The following is a 25,328-nucleotide window of genomic DNA, read 5'->3' as shown; positions in this document are numbered from 1 at the left end:
GACAGACCAGATAGTCAGGGTGAGAGGAGAAGGATCTAATAGACATATCTACTGGGAGAAAAATGTGGTGGTTCCTTTGGACACATACATACACTAGTAATTGCAGCAAATTGTAGTAGAGAAATACATCTTTTTTAAATCAGCATGGTGTTTGGAGTCAATAAAGTCATCAAAAATAACTGGTTTAGAGCCTTCAGATGACAATTCTACTAGATGCTGTTAAGGGCACAGACTTGGTGCAGGGCCTTCCTGGGTTTGAATTCTAGCTTGGCATTATACTAGCTACATTCCTCAGGTATGTTACTTAACTCCAGTAGGACTCATGTTTCCTCGTCTATTAACTGAAGGTAATAGCATCTGCCTTGTAGGACTGATAAATGACCTAATAGTGAATCCTGTGCATGAGCATTATGCTAAGTGCTTTATGTGTATTAACTGATTTACATTTCATAATAACCCTGTTAGATAATTAATATAAACACTTAGCACAGTACCTGTCACATAGTAGAATCCAATTAATTTATTATACTCGATCCTTGTTAACCTATAACAGCACTGTCCATACAGTATCCCCGAATCACTTGGTTATTTAAATTTAAGTTAATTAACATTGAATAAAATTTAAAATTCAGCTTCTAAGTCTCACTAGCCACATTTCAAGTGCTCAATAGCCACATCTGGCTCATGGTACCATATTGGACAGCACAGATATAAAACATTTCCATCATAGCAGAGAAGTTTTATTGGGTAGTGCTAAATAAATGTTGACCTTGTTGCAGTAAAGATTTGATTTTGTTCCTTGTTTCAGTTTTCAAACAACATCCGCACCTTACTTCTTTCCTGTCTTGAAAAATATGGATTTCTAAATATACTGTATACATGTAGTCCTTCATTTAGAAAGACACTGTGGTCACTTCACATGTAAACTGAATATATAAGGTCCTGCCCATCTCCAGAGTCTTCAAGTTGGCTTTCCAGTAACAGCCAGTGATTCATATTGGTAGAATTTTATTCTATCTCCCAATTCTATTAGGTCATATTACAATTATGAGATGGTTTATAGTTCATAATCTGCATTCATAACAAGAGTAAAAGCCTACAAAGACTGAGTCCATGACCTTGACTCCATTTCATAATAAATATCCAAGTGGTTATCAACTCTAATATCCTTTTGGGCTGTAGCAGGGTCTATCTAACTCATGAATCCATGAGCTCTTGAGTACTTAATATGTGCCAGAAGCTGTGGAGGATACATTAACGTATGAGACCCAGTCGGTCTTAAAATTTTTAATTTAATAAGAAAGGTAAAATTCATGTACACAGGCAGATGAGGTATCCAACATTTCTAAATGTCTAAAATGCTATAAATAACTGCATACTAGGAGTAAGTACCATATTCTAACAACTTCAACCAGTGACAGACGTTTCAAAAATAAACTCGAAGCAGAAAAGCAAAAATATCGTTTCATACCCTTTCTCAGGTGACAGTAAAATTATGCTGAATGACAAGTAAGCATGTTAAAATAATGTGAAAGGACAGCTTTTTGGAAAAAAATTGATTCTAAAAGCTATTGGTGGGCTTTTATCTTTTGTTTAATAAATGTTTCTACCTACCTAAAAAGAAAACTTCTAGCATGTGAGTCATAATGTATTAAATAGTCATTAAAGAGTTTGTATGACGTTATTTCATTTAAAAGAAGTAGATATATGGTATTTTAATCAAGTATTTAAATAATTTCTTATAAAGTAATATTAAAATCAGATGCTGAAGGTTTCTGGTATATAGTGTTTGCAAAAAATTTCCCTATGTTTTAATTATTCAAGCATGACTTTTAGGCTAATGAAGAAATTTTGGCAGTGAAGGGTACTAATTCAGATTAATCTTACAATCTTAGATTTAAGCTTTTACAGAAGTTGAAACAGAGATAAGCAGCAATGTGGACCAATTAGACCAGTGAATAAATATATGTAAAACAGCAGTGTGTTATTATCTCTCTTTCTGGTTATTTACCTCTTGATTCTCTTCTCTTCACATTTTTTCCCTATGGGATTCTGTAGGTAACCAAAGCATCAGTAAAGGTTTCAAGACCACACCTTCTCTGGTAGAGCTTCTTATAAAATAAAAACCAAATTTAAATTTACAAAAGATTATTTTCTACCTATGTGGGAAATCTATATTTCCCTCAATTCTCAAACTAACTTTTTTTGTGTTAACTTACTTAAAAAGAAGTTAATCTACTGTGCCATAACCTAGTTACAACTTGAGAAATACTTGATATGGGTCATAAATTCTACCTTCCATGAATGGTCACTAACAAAGGATTATGAGCCACAAGTGTTTGGTGAGTCTGCTATGGAGTTAATTGTTCAGCCTTGGTTGAGAGCAGCATGTTTCCACATATTCACAGTCCTTTTTGTTTACTCCTGGGAAAAGCTGGGGAAAATAATCCATGAAATTCCCATCTTGCTTAAAACCAAAACATCTGTAGAGAACAAAGAATGTTGCTAGCTGAATTCACTAACATAAAAGCCTGTATTTCATCAGCTTTTCTCTTATTAAAAAATCAATAGAAATTATTATGGAAGGCTCCCAAAGAACATAGGGACCATTCACCCAGTTTAAAATGTTTATCACACCCATTTTTATATCAGATATTTCCCAGCAGAAATCTTTCTAACTTCTCTACGTGGTGGCAAAGAGTGTCTGCTTCCCTAAGCATAACTATCAAAATAGATTTGGACGTAGTAGGGGAAAAGCAGAAGTAAAAAAAAAAATTAATGTTCCTATCCTTTAAAAAAGAACGTATCTGTTTATTATCTGTACTAGCCACGCTTTCCCTTTCGTATTGCCCCAATTAAAGTTATAACCCATGTAATCTAAGCCAGGGAGGCACTTGAACCACATCTCTGTGGGTCAGTGAACAGACCTGACTAAGTGGACCAGGTATGAGGCCATCCATACTCTGATGTGCCGAGTCACATCACTCAAAGCCTCCTCTCTAAGGAATGAAACACATCAACAGGGGCAAAGTTAGCACTTGTTACCTTTAATCAGCCACATGAAAGGGAGAGAACTTGGGTTTGAAGCCATCTGCACTTGGCATCTGGTGTGTAGTGTGTGTGTGTGTGTGTGTGTGTGTGTGTGTGTGTGTAGGAAGGGATAAGTATAGGGTCTACTTCCCAAGGAAATGTTTGACAGAGTCCTAAATGAGCAGGTGTGAATTCAGAATATCCAGAGAAACTAGAAAGCAATTCATATCTAGGGAAGAAGCTTGTTCATAGTAAATGGACAGTCATAGTGTGATAACGGGGGAAACTGCCACAATAAATACACACGTCTCTAGAACTCTAAGTACAGAACTGATAAGATAAAACCTAATCTAGACTCTAGTTGCTGTTGGCAATGTATCTCCCTATGGTTGATTTTAAGTTTATTAGTTGGGGTTGAACTTGCTATCTATAGGTTTTAAATGCCTGACAGATATATTTTCATTCATGCACTCATGCATTCATTATTTCACAGACATTCATTAAGTTCTAACTACTTACAAAGCACCATGTTAACAATTTAGACAATTCAACATGGAATAAAAACCTAATTTTTGTTCTCAAAGAACTTAAAATCTAATGTGACAAACATACACACATGACAAAATGTAGTTAAAGCTAGGCAGAAATAAATACTATGAAAGACATGTAACCAAAATAGGATTACTGTACAAAGAAAGCAAGTTATAAAATCTTATCAAGAGGATCTGTGGTGCTTTCAAGGAGGAAGATGTATTTGAGATGAGCCTTCAAAAATAATTTCAATAGACAGGAAGGAGAGGAAAGGGATCCTGGCTGAAAGAAAAGTATAAGTGTCTGTGGAGGCTTAAAGAGGGTGGGCATGACATGTGTGGGAAATGGGGGGAATCAGGTGCACCCAGGCTGTGGCACAGATGGAGACCTATGTAGATGGTGAGGTTGAAGTGATAGATCGCAGGTAGATTAAGAAAGGTATTTAGAACAGAATGAACATTTTGGACTTTTATATATAGTCACCTGAGAACCTAGAAGTTTCTTTGTTTTTGATGAAGGGAGTACCATCATCTAGCTTGGATTTTAGACAGATAACTCAGAAATTATGTAATTAGAGAGGTAGCAATTGAATAACTAGAAAAGGGCTATTCAAGTTATCTAAGCAAATGAAGATGAGAAGCTGAACTAGGACAATAATTGCAGTGGAAAAGGGAATGAATACATGAGACTGTTGAGAGGGTTTTTATAGAATTAAGTGATTGACATTGGGAATCAAGAAAAAGAGAATCAAAGAAGATATGAATTTCTTGTTATTTGGACAATGATGACGATGAAATATGAAACAGGAAAACGGAGGAAGAGTTTATGGGAGAAGAAAATTTGCTCAAATTTAGATATCATGAATCTGATATCATCCATTGGAAAGACATCCATGAGGAAAGACAGCTGACAACTTCCCAGGACTACCTAATCCATTCCCATGGTTTCAATTACTATCTGCGTGCTAATGGCTCCCAAATCTATATTCATGCTTTAGACCCCACCCAGCCCTCCAAATATATCCAATCACCCAGTTTTCTCAATTCTACTTCCTACGTATATTTAAAATCTAATAACTTTTCATCATTCCTAAACAGTCTACTAGTCCAGCCTCTTATTTGACTGCACTTTCATCTGTTTTTCACATATAACCATGATGATCTTTCTCGAACACAATTCATTCTTTTAATGCTCATTTTAAAACACTAAAAGAACTTTCCTTGCCATTGGGACAAAGTACAAAACCTTTCCGATTGCTAAAACATCCTGCACTACTTGTCTTTTCGGCCCCATCTCTTGTCGCTCACCCACAGGATACCCAATGTTCCAGAAAGCTATCCTGGATCTCTTCTGCAAACAAATGGAAGGTATCTTGCTCTCCTCTGTCCACCTATATATGCTATCCCCTCAGCCTGGGTGGGAAGAGTAGGAAAGGAAAACAGTTTCAAATCCATTTTTCTCACTTGAACTTCATTAAGTCAATCACAACTTCACCCATCCTCCATTGCTGTATTCTCAGTTTATCTATTATTTTTACTATCAACAGCATTGTTCTTAACTTCCCACTGCTGTAAAAGTGCCTCTGTTCCCAGAGTAGGAAATAATTTATTTTAGTCATGAGATACGCTGATGATATTCTTCTTTTTTTTCTCAGAGTTCAAATTTATATCAGAAAGATCTATTTTTTTCCTAAGGTGTTTGCCTATCACTAAAGAGAATGTTATCCCTTCAATCTACACTGTAATTTAAGCGAAGTATTTTTCCAAAGTTTGGCAGAAAAAGTACCTGAGCCTTTGTACAATTTAATCTTTAATTGTTTCATTGTTTTAATAACTTTTAGTAAATTCAGTCACCGCTTAACTAGGGAAAATTGTGTTCTTGTAGTATGAGTCATAGAGTCATGAAAGAACATAAGAATAAAAAGCAAAGGAATGGCGCCTAAGATTAAGAACCAGAAAGATGAGTTTTATTCTCTGTCTTTACACACCATTTGACCTGGACACTTCACTTACAGGTTTTAGGGCATTAAAGTTTTTCTTCTTGAAAATAGGTATTGTGATATAATTTTTGTGTTATAATGTATATGTATAGAGCTCTTTCTTAGTCATTAGCATTTGATTCTCCCAGAACATGTTGGATATTTTTTTTTGGATATTTTTATATCCACTTTAAAAATGTGAAAATAGAGGTCCAAACAGGTTAAGAGACTTTTTCAAGATCATTTAGATTTTAAATGATGGGTCCAGAAATTCTGACATTAGAGCTCTTATTACTTCTATTTTCCCATGCTGAATATGTCTCTTCAATAAGAAGACAAGATGGAGATTTGATTTACATTTATTCTGAGGTTTTTTGTTTCTGTTTTATTTATCTTGTTTTGTTTGTGTGTTTGCTTGTGTTGCTAAGATGCTACATGCAGGATTGCCTGAGCTAAGTGGAATCCAAGACCTGAAATATGTGTATAATAACCTTCGTCCACAAGACACAGACCTGGAAGCGACAAGTCATTTTACCAAGTAAGATTAGCAGTGAATGTGTGAGTATGCATGAATACAGACACATGTTTCACATTTGAGGTGATTTTAGGGTGAACAGTCATTGGTATGAAGCTGTCATTTCTACAACAAGTTTGTGTCTTTTTCCCAAGGGAGAGAAAAGGAGCAATGTGAATGTCTAGCAGAAGGCCTGAGTCAGTGTTTCTGTAGCAAGCTATTGTTTGCTAACCAGCCTCTTCATATAATACATTACTCAATAAGAGGTCATTGAAAAGAGCAAGAGCTGACATAAATAAATTGGTTGTTCTACTTGAACTATGTCCAGAAAAACAATTTGGAAAAAAGAGATTTATGATGAGATATGGACTCACTAATTTCACTTTTGTTTCTGAAATTCTCACTAATTTCATCTCTATGATGATAGAAATATTGGAATATTTGGTGACTATCTTCTATTTTTAATACAGTTTTTATTAAGCAAGTCTGGGGCAACACTAGCGTACATCAAGTTCAGAGTCTGGGCACAGCACAGTGATGGTCGGTTAGACTCAAAATTATTGTCAGAAGGGTGGTGCATTTTATAATATAAGATTCTTTTGAACTTCAGTTTTTGAATGGATAACATAATTGCTAGCAAATTTTAGGTGCTCAATAAATGTTAGCTGTAATTATTATCCTAGTAAATATTTTAAGTAGAGAAATACAGTGCTCTTTCCTATAATTTATTGATATTGAAACTTACTTGAGTCTAATTTTTAATTTTTCTAATATTTTCAACTGGAAATTTGGAAACACAAATTATATTTTTTAATAGATATATGCTCTGTCCTTTTGAAAAAAACAGTACTTATAGTTCCCACACAGGTATTACTTTTCTCTCCTTTTTCCAGAATGTATAGTGCAGAATCTCTCTCCATTCCAGGGGTGTCAGGGGAGTTCATGGGGATGCATGTCCTAAACACTTGGAGAATTCCACTTTTGCAAGGAATCTCTGTTTCATGAACTTGAATGTATAGGCTGCTCTTGTGGTTGAGTAGAAGCAATATGACAGAATCACAGAATATTAGAGCTGGAAGAGCCCTTATAGTAAATTTATTCTGACAGTAAATATGCAAACTAGAAAACCGAGATCCAAAGAAGTAAGAGGCTTGCCCACAATTAAAAGAAGTAGTAAGAAATAGAGCTAGGACTAGGGCCCAAAGCTAAGACTTTGATCCCATGCTGTAGGGTTTTTTCAACGTTTACCATTGGAAAGTATATATGATTAAGGAAATCCAGGCAGAGCCCCTGCCAAAAATATTCCTTCCTGCTATCTGGTTTGCTTCTGAAATTCTACCATTAGAAATTCTTTTGGTGAGTCTGGTAGGTTTTTTGAGTCTTGAAAATGCCCTTTACTAGTAAAGTTACCTCTGAAAGAAGCTTTTGTTTATATCCACTTAGAAAACTACAAATATTAGTTGACAACTGTCTGTGGCCAAAGACACTCGCTTGAAGGCTGGCAGAGGTGTTTCAGATCCTTGGTTTCAAGGATGAGGGACTCTCAAGTTGCCTCAACTAATGGGGACAAGGGACTTGCATGAGAAATCCCAAGGAAGGGCTGACAGCCTACCTCAGGAAAAGCAGAAGGACATCTCTCACAGAGCCTGGAAGGTCCTTCGGAGTTCAAGAGAGCTCTGGGGATCTCATGAGTAGGAATTAGCCTTCCAGTCTAGCTGTCATCCCTTGTCCAGTTAACTATACCCGAGGTGGCTGGGTTAACATGGTACCAAAAATAGTCCCCTCAGGCTATCCCATCAGGGTCTGACCAGGGTGCCTTTCTTTAAAGTGGGCGGCAGTAAGGCAGGCACAATTATTGACATGTCATTGAGACAGGGTGGGGAGATAGGGGAGGAGCATAGAGAGGGCCAGGAAAGATGGAGGTTGAAAACATGATTGGGCTGCAACCTGTGTTTGATATGTCATTGCTTGGACAAAGCAGTTATAGTGCTGCAGTTCACAAATTATCCCTCCTATAATTTAAAACAAAGGAAAAAACTATATTGGATGAAAAAAGCTCTTTCAGGCCACGGCCACAGGAAAAAGGTAAATAGGCTTTATTTGTCTGCCAGAGTCCCATCCCTCCACATCCTCCAACTTCATCTGACACACTCCGATCTGTAAGGGGCAGAATCTTAGAGATGGGTGAGCTTGCCTCTGTCGACTCATGCTTCCCTTCCTGTTCAAGAGGATGTGAACTAATACAGGAAGTAGATCTGAAGCCAGTAACTTCCTAGCAGTGAGCTAGACCTCATTATTCTGCCTGCATATCTCTGCCGGCTAATTTTCTTACTTTCAGATATTATGTAGTATGTTCTGTTAATTAAACTTCTTTCTACAACTTTATGGTAAATAACTTGTTCTCCATGGCAGACTTAAAAGGCATCTAGTCATCTAAACTAGGGCACGTCATTTCTCTTCAATAATTGTCTTTGACTTGCCATTTCTTACCTCTTACTTTTGAGGACCTTATAAATATGATTGTCTTTATCAAGGTTCATCCACACCACCTCTATTATTCCCAGATGAATTCTTGTCAGGGTAGATCACGTTGTCAATATACATTCATTCCTGCTTTGTCTATTTAACTCACATGCATAGCCTCATCAAAAACACTCCCTAAGAATCATAAAATTACTAGAATAGAGGGGGGGATCTGATCTAACTTTCAGTCCTACCCATCCCTTGAAACTCTGGACCTCGTCCACAAAATCTTCTCAGATTATTCTGTTACCAACTACTCTTTTCTTCTTAATTCTACAGAACATGTATTATTTCATGATATGCTTCATTTATTGCTGAATTATATACTGTGTAGTATATCACCTAAGTAAATATGCTTGTTGCTTATATCAGTATGTCCCAAGTAAAGCAGGGGACATATTCCCACTTCCCCACTTCCAAAAGTCCAAAAGTATCTGAATGTGAAACAAGTTCTAGTCCCTTAAAATATATTTAAAAGTTTAATTTAACAGAAAATACAATCTAAACATGAAACATTTAAGTGTATAGAAGTCATATAACAACGGCTAACATTTAATACAGCGCTTCTTATATTTCAAGCCTTACTCTAAGTACTTTTCATACAGTAACTTATTTAATCATCATAACAAGTCTATAAGATAGTATCACTTTTATCTACATTTTTAGATTAGGAAATTGAGACCCCAGAGAAATAAAATGATTTGCCAGAGGATACAACCGGCAGGAGACAAAGCCACAATTCGAATCCAGGAGTCATGCTCCAGAGTGTGGGGTCTTAAATTCTACCCTGTGTGCTCAAATTCACCTCTCCCATATGCAGGCTTCCGGGGACGTGCTGCTTCATAATTCAGACCACAGTTTTCTCAAGGTTCCTCAGAGCCCATGTTGGCTGCAATTTCACCAAGGTGACCCTATAACCTTCCTTGGGCACTAATCCTCATTCCTGAATATCCCGAGCCTTGGTGGACAGAGTCCCTTCCCAGAACTATTATCTCTGTGCTACCACCAAGTGTCCCCTGGGTGTTTGGTTCAGGATCTGCTATAACGACTGCCCTGGGAGACCCCCATGGGATAATTTGATTAATGATGCCAAGACCGTCACCTTCTTCCTTTTTTCTGTTTTGGCCCATTACCAGGTGCCTTGAACCTCTCTATATTGTTTTCCACTTTTCTTCTCAGAGAAATCTCCCATGAGACTCACCCTACCATTTATTTCCAAGAGCCTGTCTCAGTAGTATCTTTTATCCTAAAATCTCAATTATGTACCTGTATTTTTTAGATATGATTTAATATGTTTTGAGATTTCCTTTTCAACTCTTCTCTAAGTTCCTTGGTCAGCATATGTAGATCAAATGTTGAGGATCTTTTCTATCACACATTCCATCTAGCACTTTGAAGAACCTATTATCAAGGTTCAAGAAGCCTCAGTGGAATGTGACTGTGATTCTTTACAATTTAAAAAAGTTACTTAAACTCTCTGTTATTTAGATATTTAAAATGCTAAAGAAAATTATGCAATATTTCTTTTGTTAATACTTAAACAATGTATAGAGTGAATTTATAAAAGTAAGCTGCTGAATTTAAAATAACAAGGAAGCCTTAAAAATTATGTGCACTTGTTTACTTTTCTGTGTAAATAATACTGTTACCTTAAGCTATGTTCTCTGACATTATATGGATATCAAAACTTAAGGAAAAACTTGAAGTGTAGATGTCAGTGCACATAATTTACCAAAAAGAAATCAAGTTCATTAATGGATCCAGTGTTGGTCTTGGTGCTTCAATGAGTGTCATTAACTCAGATATACTTTTGAGAGGCCCTGTATATTTAAATACCCTGTTCTCTTTGTTCTGAAAAGCTAAAAGTGTTTCATGCCACTTTTTATTCAGATACTACTAAGATACAGATAAAAATAAGATGAAAATCCACCTACTCCCACCACTGCCACTAAGCTCACAGATCTGGGTCATGAATGACTAAGCCATCTGAGACACAGCATGTGTGGATGGATACCTTAAGTGCCCTAGTCCTGACCACAGCATTAGCATTAAGAGGCTGCCCCTCTTGACCCTGTTTGAGACTTGAAAGAAAGAAATGGCTTTTCCTGCCTCTCTGAGGGAGTCCTCTATTTATGAACAATACAGGATCTTACTTCACTCTTGGGTATTCACATTCTGGGTTAAGAGCTGATCATAAGAGTTTCAGAGGATGCTGTACTCTGCATGGCATTAAAAAATTATATTATAATGAATGGCATTTAGAGAAAAATGAAAATAAAATTGGTTTACTGGACACAAAGGTTTTTCACATCATTGCCAACTCCTCTCTCTGCTTCCCTTACTTTTTTTACTCCCCTTGCAGCTGCGTTCTGTTGAATAGAGTCAAGAAAGTATCATGACTCAGTCCCTGCAAATTGATATTCTCATGTAATATCTCTGCCGAGCCCACTGCTAGGCAACAAAGGCAACCATATATTAAAATGCCGTCCAAATGGGTTATTTCAGAATTTTCAGTCACTCTCACACCTTGGGTTAGCTGTCTTTAGAAACAGATAACCTATTTCACAGACCAGACTCAGATCATTAAGCATAAATTTCCTGGCTTACCTCCCCTCCCACATGCAGATTATGCTTTTTACTTTACTCATTTCCTCCTCCAGAAATGTGAGAAGAAATTTTCCATGTATTCCCATATATTCCATTTGGCCTGCCAGGCAGATTCTTTGGTTTAGTAAGTATAAGATCCCCTGCTCTTCAACTAAAGAGAAGAGTAGCTTGAAGACAGCTTGAAGCAAAACAAAACTCCAAACTTCAGAATAACAAATTATTTGCATTAGTAAGGTATTTTGATAGCAAGAACTAGATTCTATCTGGTATACTTCGGGAATAGGGTATACGTGGACTCAAACTCTAACCTAACAAATTCCGAAAACCAATATGGCCTGGCCAGTTTCTAAAGGAAATGAAGACCTTCTCCTCTGCTTATCTCTACCTATCATATTCTACTTCTTTTTGCCTACTGGCCAGTATTCTCTAATATAAATTCCAGAGAGAGACAGTCTAATTGACTTAACTAGTTGCCTTTGACCCTACTGGACAGGGTCCTTCATAGCAAGCCATCATGGATTCTGTTGCCCATCCTTATTCTTAACATGGGCCACCCCTTCACAAAGAACAGCCTGGAGCGTCTTCTCTGAACTTTGAGCTTTAGAAAGAACAGTCTTAATTATGAGGGGCCATTGGGAAGAGCAGGCACAATGACTGTCCCAACAAGTACATCTGTGAAGCTGCTGAAAATGTTGATAGCATCCAGAAAGAGTGCTTCTGGACTTCACAAAGACAGGGGTCAGAGTCTCTGAGCCACCTAGAGTGTGCAGACACAATGCCAGAAATTCCCAGTTTTCCCTGCATTCCTTCTTGTTTATTTCTCGTGGCTATAGGGTGAGACAAGACTCTTTATGCTCAAATGTCTCAAAACGTAATTCAATGGCTTTCTATCTGGTTTCTCTTCAGAATTGAGAAACAGAATATAGGACAGGAATGCAGATCCCTGGGTTCTTTTATCATTAAAGTTTCTTGACTTTTTTTTAGTACTTTGCAAATTGTCATCTCATGGATTGTTGTAATTCCATAAATATGGGTCACAGTTTTTCTTTGCCTTAGCTTAACCGTTGATACCTACAGAAATAAATACTCACAAGAAAAAACAAACAAACAAAAAAACAGAACCTAAAGAAACTAGCAATCATGACGTCCAACTTTCCTTAAATGAAGAAAGCAGATTCAAAGGGAAAGTTAAAGTGACATTTCTCCTTTAGTTGTGATAGTTTCCCATTTTAAAATATTGCATTATAAGCACTAATCTGAACTAAATTGACTTTTTAAACTATGTTTTTTAAACTGCAGATATGACAGCTTTTTACAATACATCAATAAAATAAGGTAGCTTTTGGAGGGAGGGGAGGATAGAAGCCTGGAATGTCATTTCACTGGCATAGTACTTATACGTAGTAAGACCAGCCCATCAATATTTCCCTAGTTTCTTTATTCCATTTGCTCTGATTTGGCTAAATTTTGTAAGGAGCCTCCATAAGAAAGTGTAGGAATTACTTATTGTATTCAAAGCCATGGGGCCTGGAATTCTTGTTTGTATGTAGTTAGGGGCCTGTGATGACATTTGCATAAGACTTGCTGATCTTGTAGATGAATTATGAAGACTTGAAACTTCAACTTGGAAAACAGCAAAATCTTTCATTTTTTAAGCCAAATTCTAAACTATGAAGCAGGAGAAAAAGTGAAATGAAAAGAGAAAAAGATAAGAAACTCTAAAATTGCCTCTTGTTTTAATCCCTAACATCTCTTTCAAAAGGATTTGAAAGAGGATTTCAAAAGAGTTTACCACAAGTCATTTTCCACAGAACCATAAATCTGTACATGTGTTTTCCTTTGTATCTCTCTATCTGTAGTTTACTACCTTTGGGGCTCATATATATATATTCATTTTTTTTACTTATTTGGTAGTAAGCTTTCTGAAATAATATTTGCATAATATTATTCTATTTACAATAACTTTTTATATGTTACTTCCTTTGATTCTATCGATAATCCCAGGGAATGGCATGGTCTAGTCATCAACTCTGTTTCCTAGATGAAACGATTGAAAGCTAATTGAATTTCTTGGATCACAGGCAGAACTGATGAGTTCAAAAGAGAACAAAATTGATTTCTTGCATAATGGGTGCTCTTCCCAGGACCCTAAACAAAATCATATGGAAAAAAAAAGTCCTACATACAAAACTCATAATCTCAGATAATATAGATGTTCTTTAACTGTAGTGTCTTTGGATTAGTTGAAAGAAAATAGTAAAAAAAAATCTAAATGCTTAAAGTTGTGTTTCCCAAATTAGGGTACCATGCCATCAAAGCTACAAGGATTAACATGAGATACGCTTTTTTAGTATCTATTTTATTTAAAAGATTAGAACATGAAGCTTAAATTTTTGTCTTCACACAAATGTACATACATGTTACGTAAATATTCAACCAAATTTATCAAGTGCTCTCTTTTCCTTGAATTTTTTTTAAATAAAAAGTGCATAGAGAGGAACTTTTTAAAAAATTGTGTACCAAGACTGCATCAGCAATGATTATTCATTGAATTCATTTAAAATATTAATTTTTTGGTTAAAAAATATTTTGAGTACTTCTGAATACTTATTGGTCCAATATAAATTTGTAACAAAATAGGAATTATCCTGATAGCATATTTTATTGGTTTAGCTATGAGAAAGTGCTGGTCAGATATATTATAGATTACAAATTCAACACTGAACCATTATTTTTCTTCATGGAATAAAAGAAATTATGACAAAGTTGTATTAATTCACTGTTCCCTCTGAATAGTTAAGAATGACTCTCAGAGCTAGACACTCAGTAACTCCAATACAAAAAAGAAAAGGAAAAGTAATGGGGCTTCCCTGGTGGTGCAGTGGTTGAGAGTCCACCTGCCGATGCAGGGGACACGGGTTCGTGACCCGGTCCGGGAAGATCCCACATGCTAGGCCCGTGAGCCATGGCCGCTGAGCCTGCGCGTCCGGAGCCTGTGCTCCGCAACGGGAGAGGCCACAACAGTGAGAGGCCCGCATACCGCAAAAAAAAAAAAAAAAAAAGTAATGTCTTCTTTACCTGTGCCAAAATCACTGCAGCAAAAATGAAGTTTGAGAGTTAGATGAAGAAATTTGTTCATGAGGAGTGTGAGTCACTTGAAACTCTTCTATTTATATATGATAAAGTTACAGTGTCAGTGGTAAAATAAGAACATTCTCATGCAAATTCCTTCACAGAAAAAGTCACTTGAGAAATATTTCCCTGCGACTCTTAAAGAGACTGACCAGTGAAATAGGTCAGTGTTCTATCAAACCGCAAAATGATATCAACGACTTCAGCAATAGACATATGCTCTTGTTGACATTCCTGTCAAGGGTTGCCCGAGAACCTTCTCTTGATCGCCACTCCACACATTTAGGCATCTCTCTTCAATGGTTACTCCGAGGTAGCTCATGAAGCAGTTAGAAACGTTTGCCAATTATACTCTAATAAAGGTGTTAAAAAAAAAAAGATAAGAAACGTTTGCCATTTGTAGTCCATATTAATATAAATGTGAGTTCAAAAAATATAATATTTAACCTGAGGAAACAAATCCGCCTATAGGCTAAATCTGACGTGAAAGATTCGACCCTCTGGATCTAACCCAGTTTTCTGAGACTGATAAACTCCATTGCCCATTCACACACACATAGCTAGGAAACCTATTAGTAACAGTTGTTTCTGATGATAAGCAATTTAAAATATTTGTATCCTATAAAAAGGTACATCTGTTCTGAAGTAGAATAGAATTTGTACACATGTTTAAGATGGGACCTATGGCTTAAGAAATTTTATCTTAATGTATGCCCCTTTGGACTGTGTTCCCTAGATGCCAGAAATACTGTTAATTATTTTTTTTTTTCTGTCTAAGGGTTATTCCTATGTAAAAATTAAAGGATCGTTGTTTTAGTGCCTTTTTACCACCTGGGAATTCCATACTCACTTATTGGCTTATTTCTCACTTAAAGACAAAGTTGGAAGACTGTTCATTATAAATAATCCACAATGAGAGCAAAGACTTTCTAAATGTGTTAGAATTTTTCCTTGCTACTTTCTAAATGATGTCACCTTTGGTATGCATTTAACTTCTCGAGGTCTTTTTCTTATCTGTTGCCAAAATAATTTTACTGCTCACCTCTAAGGATGAAAAGATTAACATAAGGCATTTAGTGCAGTGTCTGCCAAAGGATATATACTCCCTGAGGGCAGAAATCTGATTTCTCTCCTTTACCTCTATGTCCCAGTACAAAGAACAGTGCCTAGCAGGAAGTTAGAAGTGTTTATCAAGACTGCCTGTGGGATTTCCTTAGGAAATTTGAGAACTGAATCCTTCTAGATGCTGCTTTGGATTTATAACATAAGGATACTCCAAAGCATAATCCGGCTGAAGCTGCCATTAAAATAGATAAATCAGAGAGCTGCCACTTGGATAAATCAGATCCTCGTAGAGGCCTGAAACTTACTGCTCTCAGGTCCCCAGTCCTAAATTGGGTCATATTTAACAACATTATTTTATCTGACCTGTTAAATCTGCCACTTGAGAAACTAGAGATGCATTTAGATGAAAGTCTGCATTAAAACTCTAAGTTTATCGTAAAAGTTCATCCTTCATCTCCAGTCTTGCATCTTAACTGCTGGGCGATGTAAGAATAAGGCCTAGACATAGTTGAGATTATGTGAGTGTGAGTACATCAGAACTTAAGATTTATGGTTCATAAGCCTACCTTCATGAAAAGTGAGTACATGCTATCATCCTAGAGCTTTCCACCTCAACACATAAAATATGCTCAGTAACTATTTGTTGAATGAGTGAGAGAATGGTAGGTCTCTGTAAATCATGATTAGTATTATACTCTTACTGCTATTATTACCTTCATGTCTTTGAACTACTGATGAAGAAAGAAATGAATGTTTTATACTGCACTACGTACCCATAAATTCATAAAGTCAAAGGACATCTTTAAAAATAATGAACACTGTGGAAATGAATAATGATCAGGGTCATATTTTAACCTTCTTAGGAAATTTTGTCCAATATTGATGTATAATAATGGAAAAATTTGGATTTTTTTAAGTCTAATACCAGAACAAGATAAATGGGCTTGAAGTTTTATAAAAATGAGGGGGAAATTATTAAACATTATTGAACTACATTTTTAACTTTGAGGACATGGCTGATTTGTTGTAAAGAAGGCATTGCTTGGTAACTTTGATAGATGCCAACCAAGAAAAGCAGTGTTTGATTACATTCAACATCTGTTCCTCATGGAAATATTTTAGTAAGCTCAGAATAGAAGGAAACTTAGATAAACATACTTTTTTAAGTGAAAAATTATAAGCATTCCCATTAATGTCAGGAAAAATATAATAATGCCTCCATCTTGTTAGTACAGCTCTATATTTAAGCTTTGTTATATTGTTATTTTCCACTTGAATAAGAAAACAAATAAAACAGTTCCATATAATTTTTTTAAATTTTTGAAATAAGAATTTAGTACAGTAAGTGGTTACAAGATAAACATTCAAGACTCAGTAATGAAAAAATTAGAGAGGGAATATTATATGATCACCTAAATAGATACAGAAAATTCAGTTATTAAAATTTAGAATCACTCATTATTTTAAAACTCTCTAGAAATAGAAAGGAATATCCTTAAACATGTAGCTAAAAACCTACAGAAAACATTATACTTAGTGGTAAAACATTAAAAGCCTTTCCTCTGTAATCAAACAGACGAAAAATGCCTGCTCTCACCACTTCCATTTAACATTGAACTGGAGGTCTTAGCAGTGCAAAGGGTGACAGAAAACTCTGTCATTATTTGCAGATAACATGACTGTGTCCATGCAAATTTCAAAAGAATATACAGTGTATTGTTAGAATTAATGACTTAAAAATCTACTCATATATTAACAAATATTAGTTAAAATAAAATTTAGAAAAAGCTAGAATTTACAATTCACAATAAATCCAACAAAATATATGGAAAACAGCCACAGAAAAAATTGCTAAAATTATACAGACAGATGTAAAATAAGACCCAACTAAATGGAGAAATATGCCATGTTTAGTGGTTGCGTGTCTCAATACTGCAGAGATGTTGATTCTCCCCAAATTAATTTATAGTTTAATGAAATATCTTACAAATCCTTACACATTTATTTTATGTATTGGTAAGCTTGATAAGGTGATACTAAAATATATTCGGGAGGTCAAAGGACCTAAAATCATGAAAAAAAAACACCTGAAAAAGAACAAGGTAAAAGAATTTTCAAGATTTATTATAAGTTCTTGCTATTTAAGAAAGTGTTGTATTAACACAGAGATAGACAAATTGAAGAGTACAACAGAACGAAGAGACCAGAAACAAGCCTATGTTTATACATACCCTTGGTACTGGACAAAGTTGAATCAGTAAGGAAAGAATGGTCTTTGCAATGAAAAAACAAAATTGGTTAAATTAATCATTGTACATCTATACTTCCAGATAGATCATTAAAAAAAAATAAGTTAACTCTGTTTTCTGAAGTAGATTGTTCATTCAACATATATTTTGGGGCCACTTACTATGCATGAGTTACTATAAAGTTTTTCTTCCAGAACATATTACTAAGTTAAAAAAGCAAATTACAACATTTCATGTAATTGTGATTTTTGAATCCTGTCTTTTTTACTTCCATCTCACACAACTTCGAAATTCTTACAAAATCATGCTCCCTTTATCTGTCTGTTTCCCTTCTTCCACTCCTCGCTCTGTCAGCCACTCTGCTGTTCTTTGCTGTCTGTCAATCACCAGTCATCCATCTACCTCTGAGCTTCTGGATGAGATGTTGTTTCTGCTTAGAATTTCCTCTATCAGAAATTTCCATGGCCTATGCTCTTGGCAAATTAAGTTTTTTGTCAAATCATTCAACTCATCTTTTTAGTGAGACTGTCCCTGACCATCCTACTTAAAATTACAACACTGTTCCCTACCCCATATTCCCTCTCCCCAATTTCTATTTTAGTTTCCTCTATGGTATATATTTCTTTCTCAAATCCTATATTTTTACATGTTTATTTCATTATGGTCTGAATTCCACATTATATAATCTCTCTAAGGGGACACATTTCTGTCTGTTTTTGTTTTCATTGCTACATCCCAACATGCACCTGGCATGTAACAGGAGTAAGAATAGTGTGTCTGGCTGTGTGTCTGTTGGTTTGTGCAAGTGTATAGAGAAAGCTCAAAAGAATACTACCAGATTGTTCATAGTAGTTATTTTGGGGGAGGAGAGTGACAACGGAAGATGGATGAAGGGAACTTTTCACATTTTACTTAATATTTTACTGTATGGCTTGAATTATATATTATTTTTTAAAAATCAAGTTTTTTAGTGTCCCTGGAATTTCTTCCATAAAACAGATCAAACAGGGTAGCAAAACCCCAAAACTACGGGCAACATCTACAACAAAACTAGGTAACAAGGTATTCCTAAGAATCCTAAAATACAAGCAGATGGGGCAAATCAAGTTACAATTATTTTGTAACAGCATCTTATGGGAGGAAGCTAAGGAAGCAACATGTTATCTGATTGACCTGAGAACAGAATTCCACAGAGCCCACAGGTACTCACTGGAAACCTGAGCGGGCCCATTTGATAAGCTGTTTAGCAGCTGAAACTGGGAAGGATTTTTACACACTTCAATTCACAAGGAAGGGCAAAGGTTCCATGGCAAATCTGAAAAGGTTGGAGAAGTCTATAAACTCTCAAAGGTAACTGGTGATTCCTCCCTAGAAATAGTCCTATGCTGAAGAGAAACTGCTGGAACTATAATCCAAATGAAAGGAGAAAGATCATAGGAGCAAAGGAAAACCACAATCCAGAAAAAATTGGGGGCAAAGAGAGAAGCCAAAGAGGAATATCTCAGAAAGTATGAAACAGTGTTTTTACCACTGTGATAGCAACAGGAAAGAAAGCTTCAGACCCTTGAAAAGCCTCTACTCCTTCCTGAAAGTTTAATTTTATATTAAAATGAGTAAGCAAAATGGATCATATCTGAATGTCATACAGAATTATAATTTTAAAAAAGAAATAAGATGCAAAATAAAATCTCTTCAATGAAAATACGCCAGAAAGACATTCCTAACAAGGGATAAACTGTATCCTTACATTACAAATTGATCTAAAAGAAATTAAGAAAATAATAAAATATGCTGGAACAATATAGATTACAATTAGAGAAAACTCAGAAATGAAGTGATTGAACCCCCCAAAAATTAGAAAATAAAAGAAAGGATACTTTTAAAAATAGTAAACTACAAAGAACACAGAAGAAAATAAAAACAGCACAATAGATAATACCTCCAGAGAAAAAAAGATGAAAAAAACAAAGGAGGACCTTTAAAACAAAAAGAAATGAAGTCAATAAATATCCAGTATACATATAATTAACTTCCTGAAAAATAAAACCAAAGTAATATAACAAAAAAATATCTAGAAAGGCCTAAAGTTCAGCATGTGCTATCAGCCATGTGGCTGACAAGGTCTTGGTGCTCTGGCTAGGTGTCAGGCCTGTGCCTCTGAAGCAGGAGAGCCAAGTTCAGGACATTGGTCCACCAGAGACCTCATAGCTCCATGTAATATCAAACGGCGAAAGATCTCCCAGAGATCTCCATCTGAACGCTAAGACGCAGCTCCGCTCAATGACCAGCAAGCTACAATGCTGGACACCTTATGACAAACAACAAGCAAGACAGGAACACAGCCCCACCCATTAGCAGAGAGGCTTCCTAAAATCATAATAAGGCCACAGACACCCCAAAACACACTGCTGGATGTGGTCCTGCCAACCAGAAAGATGAGATCCAGCCTCATCCACCAGAGCACAGGCACCAGTCCCCTCCACCAGGAAGCCTACACAACCCACTGAACCAACCTTAGCCACTGGGGGCAGACACCAAAAACAACGGGAACTAAGAACGTGCAACCTGCGAAAAGGAGACGCCAGATACAGTAAGTTAAGCAAAATGAGAGGACAGAGAAACACACAGCAGATGAAGGAGCAAGGTAAAAACCCAGCAGACCAAACAAATGAAGAGGAAATAGTCAATCTACCTGAAAAAGAATTCAGAGTAATGATAGTAAAGATATCCAAAATCTTGGAAATATAATGGAGAAAATACAAGAAACATTTAATAAGGACTTAGAAAAACTAAAGAGTAAACAAACGATGAACAACACAATAAATGAAATTAAAAATTCTCCAGAAGGAATCAATAGCAGAATAACTGAGGCAGAAGAAGGAATAAGTGATCTGGAAGATAAAACAGTGGAAATAACTGCTGCAGAGCAGAGCAAAGAAAAAAGAATAAAAAGATTGAAGACAGTCTCAGAGACCACTGGGACAACATTAAATGCACCAACATTCGAAATATAGGGGTCCCAGAAGAAGAAGAGAAAAAGAAAGGGACTGAGAAAATATTTGAAGAGATTATAGTTGAAAACTTCCCTAATATGGGAAAGGAAATAGTCAAACAAGTCCAGGAAGCACAGAGAGTCCCATACAGTATAAATCCAAGGAGAAACATGCAAGACACGTATTAATCACACTATCAAAAATTAAATATAAAGAAATATTAAAAGCAGCAAGGGAAAAACAACAAATAACATTCAAGGGAATCCACAAAAGGTTAACACCTGGTCTTTCAGCAGAAACTCTGCAAGACAGAATGGAGTGGCAGGACATATTTAAAGTGATGAAAGGGAAAAACCTACAGCCAAGATTACTCTACCCAGCAAGGATCTCATTCACATCCAACAGAGAAATTAAAACGTTTACACACAAGCAAAAGCTAAGAGAATTCACACCACCAAACCAGCTTTACAACAAATGCTAAAGGAACATCTCTAGGCAGGAAATGCAAGAGAAGGAAAAGACCTGCAATAACAAACCCAAAACAATTAAGAAAATGGTAATAGGAACATACATATTGATAACTACCTTAAATATAAATGGATTAAATGCTCTCTCCAAAAGACATAGGCGGGTTGAATGGATGTAAAAACAAGATCCATATATACGTTGTCTACAAGAAACCTACTTCAGACCTCGAGACACATACAGGATGAAAGTGAGAGGATGGAAATGGATATTCCATGCAGATGGAAATCAAAAGAAAGCTGAGGTAGCAATTCTCACATCAGACAACACAGACTTTAAAATAAAGACTATTACAAGAGGCAAAAGAAGGACACTACATAATCATCAAGGGATCAATCCAAGAAGAAGATATAACAATTGAAAATACTTATGCACTCAACATAAGAGCACCTCAATACAAAATATATATACAGCTCATGCAGCTCAATATTTAAAAAACAAACAACCCAATCAAAAAGTGGGCAGAAGACCTAAATAGACATTTCTCCAAAGAAGACATACAGATGGCCAAGAAGCACATGAAAAGCTGCTCAACATCACTAATTATTAGAGAAATGCAAATCAAAACTACAATGAGATATCATCTCACACCAGTTAGAATGGGCATCATCAGAAAATCTACAAACAACAAATGCTGGAGAGGATGTGGAGAAAAGGGAACCCTCTTTCACTGTTGGTGGGAATGTAAATTGATACAGCCACTATGGAGAACAGTATGGAGGTTCCTTAAAAAACTAAAAATAGAACTACCATATGATCCAGCAATCCCACTACTGAGCATGTACCCAGAGGAAACCATAATTCAAAAAGATACATGCACTCCAATGTTCACTGCAGCACTATTTACAATATCCAGGTCATGGAAGCAACCTAAATGCCCATTAACAGACAAATGGATAAAGAAGTTGTGGTATATATATATAATGGAATACTTGTCAGCCATAAAAAGGAACCAAATTGGGTCATTTGTTGAGACGTGGATGGATCTAGAGACTGTCATACAGAGTGAAGTAAGTCAGAAAGAGAAAAACAAATATCGTATATTAATGCATATATGTGGATTCTAGAAAAATGGTACAGATGAACCCATTTGCAGGGCAGAAATCGAGACACAGATGTAGAGAACAAATGTATGGGCACCAAGGGGGGAATGTGGTGGGGTAGGGGTGGTCGTGTGATGAATTGGGAGATTGGGATTGACATGTATACACTGATGTGGATAAAATTGATGACTAGTAAGAGCCTGCTGTATAAAATATAAATAAAATTCAAAAATTAAAAAAAAACAAAACAAAACTACAATGAGGTATCACCTCATACCAGTCAGAATGGCCATTATTCAAAAAATCTACAAAAAGTAAATGTTAGAGGGGGTGTGGAGAAAAGGGAACCCTCTTGCCCTGTTGGTGGGAGTATAAATTGATACAGCCACTATGGAAAACAGTATGGAGGTTCCTTAAAAACTAAAAATAGAACTCCCATATGACTCAGCAACCCCAGTACTGGGCATATACACTAAGAAAACCGTAATTCAAAAACAGTCATGTACCACAATGTTCATTGCAGCTCTATTTACAATAGCCAGGTCATGGAAGCAACCTAAATGCCCATCGACAGACGAATGGATAAAGAAGATGTGGTATATATAAACAATGATATTGTACTCAGCCATAAAAAGAAACGAAACTGAGTTATTTGTAGTGAGGTGGATGGACCTAGAGTCTGTCATACAGAGTGAAGTAAGTCAGAAAGAGAAAAACCAATACCGTATACTAACACACATATATGGAATTTAAAAAAAAATGGTTCTGAAGAATCTAGGGGCAGGAAAGGAATAAAGATGCAGACGTAGAGAATGGACTTGACACAGGGAGGGGGAAGGGGAAGCTGGAACAAAGTGAGAGAGTGGCATGGACATATATACACTACCAAATGTAAAACCGATAGCTGGTGGGAAGCAGCCACATAGCACAGGGAGATCAGCTCGGTGCTTTGAGACCACCTGGAGGGGTGGGATGGGGAGGGTGGGAGGGAGATGCAAGTGGGAGGAGATATGGGGATATAGGTATATGTATAGCTGATTTACTTTGTTATAAAGCAGAAACTAACACACCATTGTAAAGCAATTATACTCCAATAAAGATGTTAAAAAAACTATCAAAACTGAATTTTATATTTAGTATTTTAGGAAATACTAACGTCATAATTCAAGAAGTTTTCTGGAAAATGAAAAGTCTTGAAATTACATATTGAAAGGACACTTTGTATATTGAGAAAAGTTACCCTGAATAACAAACCTGAAACATATTTTTGGAAAAACTATTGGACTTTTAGGGGGAAAAAACTTCCTTTAAGCATCTAAGCAAAAAGTTCAAGTCATTTGTAAGGGAAAGAAGTTCAGTATGTCATCAGAGTTTTGGACAGTAATCCTTTATTCCGAAAAAAAGTTAAATAATATTTTTATGACCCTCAAAAAAGAAAATGTGAGCCAAGGGTGTTTTAGTCAGCAAAATGGACTTTGGAGTATAAAGGCCACAGAAAAACTGTTATCAACACCCAGAACTCAGAAACTTATTTCCTTGAGCACTTCCTGAGGAATTTATCGGAAAATGACCATCAGATAGTCAAAATGACTGGAGGGATGTGACATAAAGACTTGTAGAGCAGATAATATTTAATGATAGTTAAAAGAGAGACTGTATAATATGTATAGTATAGATACCATATGATGTGGATAGAATAGCTCTATAAAAAATGGAAGTGGAATAGGAAGCACATATGAAAAGTGGAATGAGCATAATGTTTGCTTTATTGTATTAACTGGGATAAAAAGGATAACACTGCAAGTCATATACTGGACAAGATGGTGCAGAGGGGATAAAGGATATTATCTAAAGATATTTATTATACCATTAGAACACAATTGCAAACCTTCTTAAATACAAATAATAATAATAATAAAGCGGAGACAAACCAAAACCAAACCAAAAAAAAGGAAAAAAAAACCAGAGTGAAAAGCATTTCATATAAAATATGTGTATATTAAATATAGTATTATACTTTTTTGTAAGAGAGTTGACAGAGGGACACAAATAACACAAAAATAAAATTAAAAATAAAACAATGAAAGTTAAATCATAATTTTTAAAAAATGTTTACGTATGGGGGAAGAAGGGAATAGCGTAAAGAGTTCAGGGATAAATGTTGGGCTTCTTGGTATATACACTGTTTTGTAGATTTAACTTTTGGAATTGTGTAAATATTTTAAATAATTATAAACAAATTGGTTTTTTAAAAAATCATCCCTAAAAATCAAAAACAAACTTAAAAGAAGTCAAAATACAAACATTGCAATTACAGTTTTATATTTCACCACAAAAGTTTCTTTTATATTTGCTAACAGTTCAAGATGTGAATTTGAAGTTTATAAAAATAATGTTTAATAGTGGGACTCCAAATAAATAGGCATGGTCCTTGACTTTTTCTTCCACATCTAACACAAGGAAACAACTCAAATGAAATGAGTCAACTCAGGGGAATGTTACTCACTATCTTTTCTTTTTCATTTCTCTAGGAAAATAAAGGAAAGTCTGGAGTGTTTCCCTGTTAAATTGAATAACTTGATCCACACACTTGCACAAATGACAGCCATAAATCCTGCCAAATCTACTTCGCAGACTTTTTCCCGGGAATCCTGTACGATGAGTGCGACCCAGTTAATCCAAAGAGCAACAATTTTAGGGTTCAGCAAGAAAACTAGGCATGTAAGTCTCAAGTCTGTCATCTTGACTTATATATCATTTGACTACATCTCACACTTCCCTTCACTATGCTACACATTCCTCCTTATACCATGATTTTTCTTTTTTGCTACACAACTGAAAAATCAGTTACAGTTTGAACAGAAGTTCCATTAAGGCGGATGTTCCAAGGAGAAATTATAATAACCAGAGCTACTAGTAGAGAACCACCAAAGAGAACAGTTTCTGCCCTGTGGTAGACTATAAATCAAGACCTAATTAAAATGTCCACAAGAAAAAAAAAAGGGGGCTTCCCTGGTGGCGCAATGGTTGAGAGTCCGCCTGCCAATGCAGGGGACACGGGTTTGTGCCCCGGTCCGGGAAGATCCCACATGCCGCGGAGCGGCTGGGCCCGTGAGCCATGGCCGCTGAGCCTGCGCG

At 35.9% G+C, this 25,328-nt stretch overlaps 1 protein-coding gene across 6 annotated transcripts in view; it reads left to right on the top strand.

Annotated features, from left to right (window-relative positions):
- Positions 1–25,328, top strand: part of PIK3C2G (phosphatidylinositol-4-phosphate 3-kinase catalytic subunit type 2 gamma) — a 366,119-nt gene that overhangs the window by 245,305 nt on the left and 95,486 nt on the right. For all 6 annotated transcript variants that reach the window (XM_019936917.3, XM_019936884.3, XM_073788986.1 and 3 more), the window contains 2 exons: positions 5,968–6,077; positions 24,722–24,911. In XM_019936917.3, coding sequence (XP_019792476.2) covers positions 5,968–6,077; positions 24,722–24,911 — 300 coding nt within the window. The remainder of the gene's footprint in view (positions 1–5,967; positions 6,078–24,721; positions 24,912–25,328) is intronic.

The sequence above is a fragment of the Tursiops truncatus genome, chromosome 11 (genome assembly GCF_011762595.2).
Source record: "Tursiops truncatus isolate mTurTru1 chromosome 11, mTurTru1.mat.Y, whole genome shotgun sequence".
NCBI classification, from domain to species: domain Eukaryota; kingdom Metazoa; phylum Chordata; class Mammalia; order Artiodactyla; family Delphinidae; genus Tursiops; species Tursiops truncatus.
The sequence above is the reverse complement of the archived record's forward strand: the minus strand, read 5'-3'. Positions and strand labels throughout refer to the sequence as shown.